This window comes from Anastrepha ludens, chromosome 3 (assembly GCF_028408465.1).
Source record: "Anastrepha ludens isolate Willacy chromosome 3, idAnaLude1.1, whole genome shotgun sequence".
Lineage (NCBI taxonomy): Eukaryota > Metazoa > Arthropoda > Insecta > Diptera > Tephritidae > Anastrepha > Anastrepha ludens.
In genome coordinates this window covers 69,988,254-70,000,000 of record NC_071499.1, presented here as the reverse complement: position 1 = coordinate 70,000,000, position 11,747 = coordinate 69,988,254, and the positions used below count along the sequence as shown (strand labels likewise).

Sequence of the window (11,747 nt, the reverse complement as noted above, 5' to 3'; positions counted from 1 at the left end):
GTACCTTTCGTACTACCCACACATCGCCATGGAGCAGCGAAACGTATTTCCCGTTAATACAAATATTATTGCAAATGTAACGTTTTCTGCGAACATATTCCATTCAAATACGAAAAGCTATTCAGGAAAATGCACAAACAAGCAAATGAATACGAAAATAAACTGTTCGTTGAATATGAGTATATGTGTGTGAGTGACAAATATGCACAAGCATACTTATGTGCGGGCACTAACCCTGCAGTCAAACCTACTAGATCTGCCCTACTTTACTACCAGTTTGCTTTGTGGCTGAGGTAATCGCCTTTTAGCTGTTTCCAAAGCTAGAAAGTGGCGTTAGTTAGAATTCGCTGTTCTACCAAATACCTGTGGCCAGCCTTATGCTAGTCGACGACCTATTATGCCGCTTAATGAACTAGTTTAAATCCTAGTTTTATGTGAGTTGAAAAACTAAATAAAAATTGTAATATGTATAAAATACTAGAACATACTAGAAGAATATTTGCTTTGCATACCCGTCAAATAGACAGGGACCGTAATCGTTTTAAATAAAACGAAAAACGAAATTGATATTTAATCATTATTTTGGGATTATATAGGGGTTTTCAGTAAGAGCGCTTCAACTTTTGAACTTTTTTGAATAAAACACAAACGGTTTAACTTTTTGAACTAATTTTTTTTTTATTATCGAGTTTGAACATATACATTTAAGTATAAAATTCGATTTCTTTTGCATGACCACCGCGTGCACGTTTTACGAAGTCCAATCGTTGAACCCAATTTTCGACCACTCTTTTGCATAAATCGGCCGAAATTCCAACAATTTCGCGTTCAATATTGGCTCTGAGCTCACAAATCGTCGCCGGCTTGTTACTGTAGACCAATGACTTCACATAACCCCAAAACGGGACGGCTTGTTAAATGGACCGTAAAATGGCCGTAATGCTCTTAAAGTAGCAGCAACAGAACGATTATTTTCATAAAAAATTGCACGATTTGCAATCGTTGCTCAAGTGTGTAGCGTTCTATGATGAAATGTATACTAATGAAGTTTACAAATGACAAGCGAAAAATAAAAAATATTGCGTCGTTCGCCCTCCCTATCGGAAAAAAGTTGAAGCGCACCTATTGAATAACCCTATAAAATTAATAATAAAAATTAATTTCTGTGTTTTATTGTCTTGTTCGGAAAATATAATAATATATCCAGGTATATGTATTATTTTATAAAAACATGAAAGTCATTTTTTGTGTGTAATTTTTTCACACTGAAATAATAATTAGTTAATGACATGAGTTGCGGAGTTTACGTGAGTTATACAGTTTTGAGTTTTCCAATCTTTCAAAAACAGTAAAACTAAAATTTGTATTGTATTTTTATTCCTGAGAGAAAAAAAGCTGCTGTTGTATGGAAAAAAATATAAAAAAATTTAAGTTTGAAAAATTGTCATTATTTATTATGGAAAAATTAAACCCTTAAAATCATCATGTCTGATTTTGAGTTGTGGCACACTTAAGTGCGGAGTTTTGAGTTTTTCAATCTGCCAAAAGTAAAATCAAAAAATTAGTTCTTCTGTCTGAGAGAAATAATAAAGCTTAAGAAATTAATTTAATTTTTTTATGAAAGTATTATTAAAAAATGATCATTATTTATTATTTTTTTGAACATAATCCAGCTTTTGAAATAATAATTAATTTCGATCAAACAAAAAAAAAAAAACAAAAAAACACAAAATCACACAAATCACAAAATAGTCATTACTTCAGAGCGAAAAAATACCACTCGCAAAATTGGTTTTATTTTTAATAAACAACTTTACATATGATTCTACATTCTGTATATACTTACATATAATATATATAAATATACGCAGTATATATATTTGAAATATATTTTTTATATGTACTGTTTACATCGTACAAAATTCACACATAGCATAAAAAATATGCAAACATACATATGTATATTTGAAACCGTTCTGTTGGAAGCTTTCTTCACTCAAAATTTTAAGAGAATGATTACTTTCGACCAACGCTAATTAAGCAATTTGCAATTAGTACGATTCTAGTCACATTCGAACCTATATGACTTCTCACATCCAATATCACTTTTCACTGCTGGGTATGTACACATACTTGTGCGCTAACATTTCATGTATATTATGCAGTAGTATTAGTGTAAGTTGTTTACGCACGTGCATATAGTAGTACATACATACTCATCTGTAGATGTTTGTTTAGGGCATCGTCATACATATCAGACTTCATTACATTTATCTTGAATGGCTGCGAAAGCCTCAACGGCACTATTTGCCGACAACGGCCATACTGCCAATAACCAATAGCGCCAAAAGCAATAACATCAAAAACATCAAACACTTCTAACCGGGAAGTTGAAAGCTGGCTAATTACCCTGCAGGAAAATCTGGAGTAGAGGATTTATTCAAACCCTCACTAATGCGCATTTCTTTTCTTTTCAAGGTACGAATTATACACGGCTCTCTGCAAGAAAGTTGTTTGGTTCCCTTTGCATCCTATTTTAGCATTCGTTTTTCGATAGTGTCAGACCAATTTTAAATTCGGCAAATTTATCTATTACAGGTAGGAAGGTTAGATGATAAGTGATACTACTAAACGTAGCACATGAGTGCCGCTAAGGAATCTCAAGTGCCTAGCCGCTAGACCTGGACATTCGCAAAGAAAGAGATTGTTAAGCACTTCACAGCATCTACAATGAGGATTGTACCGAAGTCCAAGCTTCTCCGTATGAGCTCCGATCATTCATTGATGGGTAACCACCGCTATGAGTGTGGAAATATAGTGGCGTGGGAGCTCTAGCACTTTAAGCGTCCTTTTTCCTGAGGCCAAAGGGTTTTTGAGATAGCACACGGCAAGATGGAATTCCATATATATTTTTTAAGAAAGAAATTGTGCAGTATCCCTTTAACAACGGTCAAGGGGACACCGACTACTGACTATCTTATTCACCTTAAAAAAAAAGAATATTTGGAAAATTTTTAAAATCGTGTATCTACTAAACTTATATGTGGAAAATCTTATTGACTCCGAAAAACTACAGCTCGTGAATTATCTCGAATGTGCAAATTTTGCTTTATAAGCTGTAAGGAATTTATGTTTTTGTGCCCTTTAATTTTTCAGCTTTAACACAGATACATGCTGCGTGAATTGGCTCGAAATTGGTTATTGTTTGAGTAGTACTAGTCTTGGCTTTCTCAATAGTACAGGATTTTCTCTACGGGGATCCTGTTGGAGTCAAGGGGATGCTGTTGCCATTGCCGCCGACATTCTCTGTTATCGCTTAGTTGGTGAAATGATTTATGCGCAATTAAGCTTCATTGTTGTGTTCTTACTGATTAAAAGCCCTGCTATAATACGCTATTCTGTACTGAACTAGCACTCCAGTCTACCAAACACTTTACATTGTGGATTTTAGAGACACATGTATACATAAACATACGCGTGTGTATACATCCTTCACTTCAAAGTGAAAAACATACACAACGACGAAAGAAGTCATACTAGTTCGAAAGAGACCAGAATTGCACCAGTTGCAAAATTTCTAGTTAGGGATGTAGGTAGAACAAATATTCTACTGTTATGTTTGCTGATGTTTTTTTTTTGTTTTGGTTTTTGGTGTTATGTTTTTAAACAGAAATATTTGATATTTTCCATTTGACGCTGCTTTTATTTATTTTTTTGTTTAGAACAAATAAAGTTCGAAATAAATAATTTCTAAAAATTAAAATTATATTAAGCCGAGGAATAAATTCAAAGAGGAGAAATAATTTTGTGTGATATATGTACACCTACTGGAAACCTTTATTTGGCTCTTTACGCGCTTCTTTGCTTGCCTGTTTGTATACTACAGTTGTCTACAGTTGTTCACAAGTATCAAATAAGATTAACGTACGACGACATTTGAAAAATTATAAATCTTCCGATATGGTAATTAATTTTGCGCCACTTTGTAAATTTAAAAATTTAATTTTTCATATATCAGGGCTTTTTACTTATTACAAGTCGCCTAAAACTGGAGATCTCTGATTCAATTGGACTAAAATTTATCTGTTCCCGAAGTTCATAGAGTACTTCGTCCATTTTATGGTCAACAAAATCGGCTTAATGAGCAAGCTATTCGTGCAGTTATTGATCGTTTCCACACAATTTAATTTTTTCGATTCAAAACCATCAACAAGACAAATAAATGTGTGGACCGAAGAAAACATTGGTGCTGTAGCGCGAAATATTGAAGAAGACGCCGAAATGTCGATTCTTCGTCATTCTCTCTCAACTTGCTGGCCTTAGCCCTTCGACTACGTGGTAAATTTTGCGTAAGTGTCTTGGCTTACGTATTATAAAACACAGCTCGTGCAAGAATTGAAGCCAAATGACCATCATTTGCTTTGCATGACTGACTTTACATGCTGATTTGACTCATTTAGATTGATTATTCACATATATTGGAGGTCGAATGGATGTCTTATTCAAAAAATGACTACCATGAAATTATCTATCAGATTATAAAAAAAATCACTCTGACAATATTTTTGATTTGTCTTATTCATTTTGGGCTTTCAAGCTCTTAAAAAGCACCCAATATAGAGACGACTTCAAAGGAAATAGGTGATAAGGTAGTAGGTTTGATTGCATGGGGGATTTAGAGAACTTTAGTTTGTATTTTCTTTTATTCCACAAATAATTATATAATAACTCAAAAATATTATGTAAAAATTTCAAATTGATCAGAAAAAAATTGTCAAGATTATGAGTAGTTAACCGTCTGTTGCTCCAAGCAGGTTATCTATGTCTACTTGGTTGAATTTAAGGCGTTTTTCTGAAATTTTTGTCTGTGCACTCGAAATCTACTAGAGCAATTATTTTGTAGTTTTGCGAAAGTAGTTCTGCACACAAGTGCTAGGTATATGAGCAGTTTGTTCATGGTTTTTGTGTAATACAAACATTAAATTATCTGATTTTTGTTAGCGAAAATAGGGTTCAATCTTCCAAATACTACGAAAAATCTCCTGCGAGAAATATCTCTTTTAATAAATGGATTTTGATTATTTTGTTTCTTCAGATGATTCTGTTGTATGCTACGATGTGCACCGCAAAACAACTATTTATGAAACACTAATCAGTCAATTTTAAATATTTGCCGGGAAAATTTAGAAAAATATTCTTCAAGTGTTGAATTGTTATATAAAAAAACTCAAGGAAATTCCAAATTTAATGTAATAAGGCTACTAATCGCAGATTTCTCTTTTAAGGCCAATATCGCCATTCTTTCGAATAGCCAAGCTGCAATCCAAACACTGGATTCGGCTACAACAACCTCTATACTGGTGAAACAAAGCAGACATAGCCTTACCACCTTGAGCGTAAGCCATAAAGTTACCTTAATCTGGGTCCCGAGGCATGAAGGCTGAAGGAAACGAATCGTGGATTGTAGATGGAGAGATCCGAAACCTGCAAAGTCAGCAGCACGTTACCGCCCACCTACAACAACAAACAAACGTCAACTTTGACAAATATGAAACGAAGGGGTGCCTGCAGACTCATGGCAGTGATAACTGGTTTTTGCCCATAGGAGAGCAGGCAGCCAAAATGGGCATCCCTCACAACACACACTGTCACTGTTGTAAACAACCGGAATAAAAGGGGACGATCTTCTATTTCCTCTACGAATGTACTGCAAACTGGCAAACTGCTTTTTGAAAACCTAGAGAGCTGGCCGGCATAGACGTAAACAACCTTATGAGGTTTTCCAATCGCACAGACTGGATATAGTCAAGAAGGGATAATGGTTTAACTTGTTTGTAGCGATAATGTGGCAACAAAATGGCTGCGGAAGCGCTAGTTAGATTATTGATGAATCACCACTACAACCAATCAACCAACCAACTAAGCGTCTACAGCGTGATCTTCGATTTCGTTAAAATTTGGCACATTTGATGTTTTGGGCAATTCTTTAAATTCCATTTTTTTTTTTTTTTTTGATGTGGTAATCGTAGTTTATCTACAAACAGTCATAACTTCTGAAACCTTTCATATCCTATCTAAAAATATATCTTAACTAGAACGTAAGATTTCAATCTAGTAACTTTAGCTTAATTGAAAAAATGTTTAGAATGTGGAGTGAAATGCTCAAAATAAAATAGTGCTTTTTAAAAAATATTTTGTGGGCAAAATTATGAACGTAAACCAACTCGCATACTGTGTGACTTAGGACCTTTCCAACGTGACCCTATTTATGCCAATCAGAAAGTTTTAAATTATTTAAGATTTTATTACCTCTTGTTAGTATCTAAAACTTTATGAAAAAATAATAAAATCTTTTAAACTCCGTTTGAGAATGAATTTAGCCTATGAGCAAAATTTAAGCAAAATCCAAGGCTGCAGAAAAACACTACTTTATGGTAAGGTTGATATATCTTCTCTGCATATGTTCTTTATAAAAGTCACAAATTATTCTTTTTCTTCTTTATATCGCACTTTACCCCTGCTACTCAAAAATTATTAACAAATAGTTTCAGTTTAATTATATTATTTGAAATATCACAATCATTTTGTTTTTTTAAGCTTAACTTCTGCGAGTCCGTTCAGGTTGTTACTGGTCATTGTGAGTAATTAAAAAAAAAAATATATATATACTTTTACGTCAATGAGGTTTCGATATCTACAACGAACACGTAACGCTTATTGGTGATGTGGTGGCAGATATATATAAATAAAAAGCTCAGCTTAAATGGAATTAGCGCAGTCACAGTTTCGACTTTACTGCGTGCAGTGCGAGTTGTCTGCATCCAATTGACAAAAAGAAAGTAGAAGAAGAAGGAAGTAAAATCACAAAAATGAAGGCAGTTGCAGTGCTTACTATGTTCGCCCTCATCGCTGCGTGCCTCGCTGGCGGAATTTATAAAAAAAGTATGAAATTAAGCAGATATAATCCATCTACACATATTTGCTTGACTCATAGCGGCGAAAGAGTTGAAACTCTGTTATTCGATCCCTTGAAAAAAAATGTTCTCCACAGGAAAAGAAATCATATATAAGTAAAAAACATAAGAGAGTTTAAAAGCGATTAAATACTCGTAGAATATATCAAAGTATTTTGTTTTCGAGAATATGAAAGAGAAATATTGTAAAAATCGCTAATAAAGAAATCTACATATCGAGGGTTGGTATTCAATTCTTTCTCAATATTTCAAGAGAGCCAAAACATTCCTAATTATATATATGAAACATTGCAAATGTTATAAATATTCACGTATATATTAAAATAATTTTTTAAATTTTAATTCGTTTTATTTCAGTTTATAAATCAGGTAGAGATTTTTGAGATTTGAATGGAATCTATGTTTTTTGTTGTTGTAGCAGTTTACTGGGCTCTGTCAGTGCGGTGTAGTCATCTTTTGTCATCGCCTAATTCACCTAACGGTAGGTTCAGAAAGCGTGCTGTTTCGGCAGGTTAGGTCCAAAAGGAGAAGGGTTTTAGGTGATTGGGTTTGAGAGAATATGTGTTTAGGTGGTTAGCATCGGGCGTTGTGCCTTCACATGCCGAACATTCATTGAGTATATCGGGGTCTATTCTGGACAAGTTAGAGTTTAACCTACTGCAATATCTAGAACGTAATTGTGCCAAAATTACGCCTTTCTCGCGAGGCAGCTGAAGAGCTTCTCGTCTACAATACGTGGTGGTTGGCCTCTGATAACGGCATTCGGGGGTTGGGAGTTTGGGAAGGTGGCAAGAGTTTCCCAATGAATGTCGTTTAAAGTCTGTCAATATATTGTCCGATTCAATAATTTCAGTTGTGTTTTGTGCTCGATTTCGTCAGTGTAGTTGAAGAGATGTCTCCTAACATGTCTCGTAGATACCTAAGGCTCTAACAAATGGCTGAAGGGGTAATTTCTACGGCAGCACCCAACTAGAAATTGCATGATGAGTATTTGTTTGTGCTCCTTAACGGGGAGTATGGAAGCCTCATTGTGTATGTGTTGCAACAGGGACATTAGGAGGCATCCCGTGCCTGTTCTGATTGCAGTATTTTATTTTTAGCACAACATTCCCATTGATTTTTGATAATTACTTTCCCTGACAATGTTTCGCATTTTCACCACATAAAACAAAATCATGTTTCGCATTTTCACCACATAAAACAAAATCGTTCATTCGTTACAGTCATATAGAAAAAATAAAATAAATAACTAAGTAAATAAATTTTGCCAATATGTGATTTGATAATCTCGGGGGTCTATTACCCATCAAAAACACATATTCGTCAATATTGCATATGGAGAATGTAGCTTAACAAGCCGCTTTTTATTTTTTCGATCCCATTTATTTCATCCTAAAGATATCAAACAATACCTACACACACACACACACACGTAATTGCACTTACCATGCTGAGCGGCACTGCCTTGAAATAAACTGCGCAGGTAGCTAAATAATCGACGATGCAACGGCCGACGCCGATGTCGCGACATACGATGCCCCTGCTCAACGTCATCGCCTGATTTGCCGCCGTCCACATCATCGTCACCAGCAGTGCCACATTGTGACGCATCGACGACGATTTCGACACTGCGCTGCTTTGATTTCGACGACGCCAAATTGCTGCGTTTCGTCGTCGCAGCATTTGAAGGAACAATTAAAGCATCAGTGGCGCTCGGTCCGGGACCAGCAATGCTGACAATTTGACTACCACTAACAACATCCGCTACACTGCCGCTGTTGTCCAAGGCAGCTGATGTCCCCACCGCAGCGCCGGTTGGCTGTTGTTGAATGACGCCATGCGTTAACATGGCAGAGTGTCTTTGGTGGCTAGCATTGGCGCTATTGCCACGATATATTAACTCCATGTCGTTGGACATTTGACGTAGCGCATATAGACCGGTGTGTGCGCTACTACTGGTGCTAATGCTAGTCGCTGTAGTTGTGTGGGTGTGCTCCGTTCCACCGCCGACGACATGATGACCATTGGTGGCTATGCCGCCGCCGCCACCACCATTCAGGCCCATGTAATAGGCGCTATTGGGGCGCTGCGAATGTGAATGTGAATGTTGCACTTGTGGGCCGGCCATAGTGACGGGGTGTTTGGTAGTGTTGTGGTATTAAAGGTTGCGTTTGCTTTTGGCGTGCTTACGAAGTATGTAAGTGGAACACAATTTCTTAATTTTGGTTTGGTTTTTGATTTAACAAATCTAAAACGATTATTTGATTTGCAGTTAAAGTTTTAAGAAAATTAATATTTTTTACTAAGAAATTCTCTAACGGCTATTGATATTAATTTTCAACACTTATTATTTCTTTCTTTAATTAATTATTAAGGTAGTTGCTTTTGTAAATCGAAATTTATTTGATTTTAATTGTTTAATTAGGATTTATAATATATTATTATTGTTTTTTTATTGATAATAATTTTTTCAATTGAAGAATATTTTGTATTCAATTATAGGGCTCAACATCTTTTGTCGCTTTTAGCTACAAATTTGGCCTGACTTCATTCATATAAGCCGCGCTTGACCTTTATGTCTGTAGCATCACATAACGCACACACATGGAGGAGGGTTTGCGTCTGTTGAGTCGCCGCATTTTTTCTCAAATTTTTTGTGCTCTCTTATCCTCGGCTACTTTTCACCTTAATTGATTTCCCCACTCCACCCTTGATTTAAGGCAATTTTTTACAAACAAATACATTACCAAACCTTTTTACGGATTACTTTTTGGTTGATGTTTACTTTTTTTAAATTTTATTTGGTTATATTTTTGATTATTTTTGGTCGCAATTTTTTGGCACTTATTCAACGCTTTTCATGTTGTAGCTGCGTCACCGCACGCCTACTTGCACCATTGCGTGGCAAAATATTTAATAAATATCGATTACATGCGCTGTTTTGCAGAGGCGTGGCAAAAATGAAACAAGAAAACCTGAAGTAATCACTCACTTACATATAAACATATCTTACGTAGTACCTCCTTTCTTCACCACACATAACCCCGCACATTATATGCGCCAGCGTCAGCAAAAATATGCTTAGTAAGCCGCATAATCTCACTATGAAATATTCTCGCCTCTTTGTGTGCGTGTGCTTTTCTGTGTACGCAGTGCTTTGTTTTTATTTATTTATTTCTCATGACTTGGTACTACTCTTTGCTATATAACTTTTTTTTAATTTAATCACACATTTTTGCACATGCATTCATGATCAAACTCATACCAGCGGTCTGCTTTTGAACAGGCTGTGCAATTATACGTTAACAGCCTGTTAACAGCTTAACAGCAAGAGCTGTTGCTGCTCCCAATGTATTGCTCACGATGACGCCATTGCGACTGATAAGAGTGCTGTACACCATTGAGATGTTCTTGCTGAGCACAATAAGTGTTCGTGGCACATATACAACATGTCTTATTATTGTTGTTTCTTTTACTGTTGCTGGCGCTAGCGTAGATGTTGGTATTTATAAGCGGAGCAAAAAAAATGCATGCATTCGTCAAAGGCGGTGGCAGTCGTGCCATTTTAATATTGTTTTCTAAAAATATTTAAACGAAATAAATTTTTTATTTAATTAATTTAATTAATCTTTGCTGTTTTAGTAGCCGCATAATTTTTTTATTTTTACTTTTTTTTTATTCTCTTATATGCTGCGTATATTAATTGATTTATTTTAAGTGTTAGCACATCTGCAAGTAAAAGAGAGAAGAAAGAAATGCAAATAAGCTACATATAAAGCGCAGTTTTGTTAGTTTGTATGGTACTTATAATTTTAAACAGAGGTACAGATACAAGCAAACATGCAATGAAAGGTTTAGAAATAGTAGGTGCAGTGCTTTGAGGTTTTTTGCTTAAAAGAAATTCAGTGTTGAATTGATATAAAAAATAGTAGATAAGAGTTGTTTAAGCGCATATCACATTTGTGCCACTGTACCGCTTACAAAGAAATAAGATTAAAAAACAAAACATATAGAAATAAAAAAGCGATATTGAAATTTAAGCTCAGGATTGTTTTGCGCCACAATTTAGTTTAAATTTGAACCAAAACCTGATGTTCTCTTGAAATTTCTTGAAAATTTTAAATTATTTTATTTACAATATAATTTCTTAATTTTTCTCGAATGCGCAAGTGAATGTCTATTGTATGGCGCGGCAGCTTGCATGATGACAATATCTGATGAGGCGTCCCTTGGAATGTTTGAGAGAAAGATTATGAGAAAGATTTTTGGACCTTTGCACTTTAGCTACAACAAAAAAGAAACGACTTTGTGTAACTGGATTAAAATCGTTTAACCACTTAATGATTCTGAATGAACAGCGATTTTATAGTTTTTTGGATCGCCTCGATGGAGTCGAAACGCCCCCCCTCCAGCTTTCTTTTCAGGCGCCGAAACAAGAAGAAGTCCGGAGGGGCAGGTCTGGGCTGTAGGGAGGGTGGGGAAGCACCGGAACCCCTACCTTGGCCAATGCAGAGGTACAGAGGAAGGCGGTGTGTGCTGGCGCATTGTCGTGATGAAGGGTCCAATTGTTGTTCGTCTTCGACGTCCTCCCGGCCTTCCGTGAACGACTTGTGCCACCGTTTTACCTGGGCACTGAACAGAGATTGGTCCCCGTAAGCCTCCTTGAGTAGCCAAATGGTTTCGGTACTCGTTTTATTTAGCTTTACGCAAAATTTGATCGAGTAACGTTGCTCCAACGATCGCTGCATTTTCGCCACTGCAAAATCCTAACAC

At 35.8% G+C, this 11,747-nt stretch overlaps 1 protein-coding gene across 1 annotated transcript in view; it reads right to left on the bottom strand.

Moving 5' to 3' along the window:
- The window catches only part of LOC128858187 (uncharacterized), a 135,290-nt gene extending 124,591 nt beyond the window's left edge, over positions 1–10,699 (bottom strand). Inside the window, 1 exon segment of the mRNA XM_054094239.1 lies at positions 8,421–10,699. Coding sequence (XP_053950214.1) covers positions 8,421–9,102 — 682 coding nt within the window. The 5' untranslated portion in view covers positions 9,103–10,699.
- Positions 10,700–11,747: the final 1,048 nt, after the last annotated feature.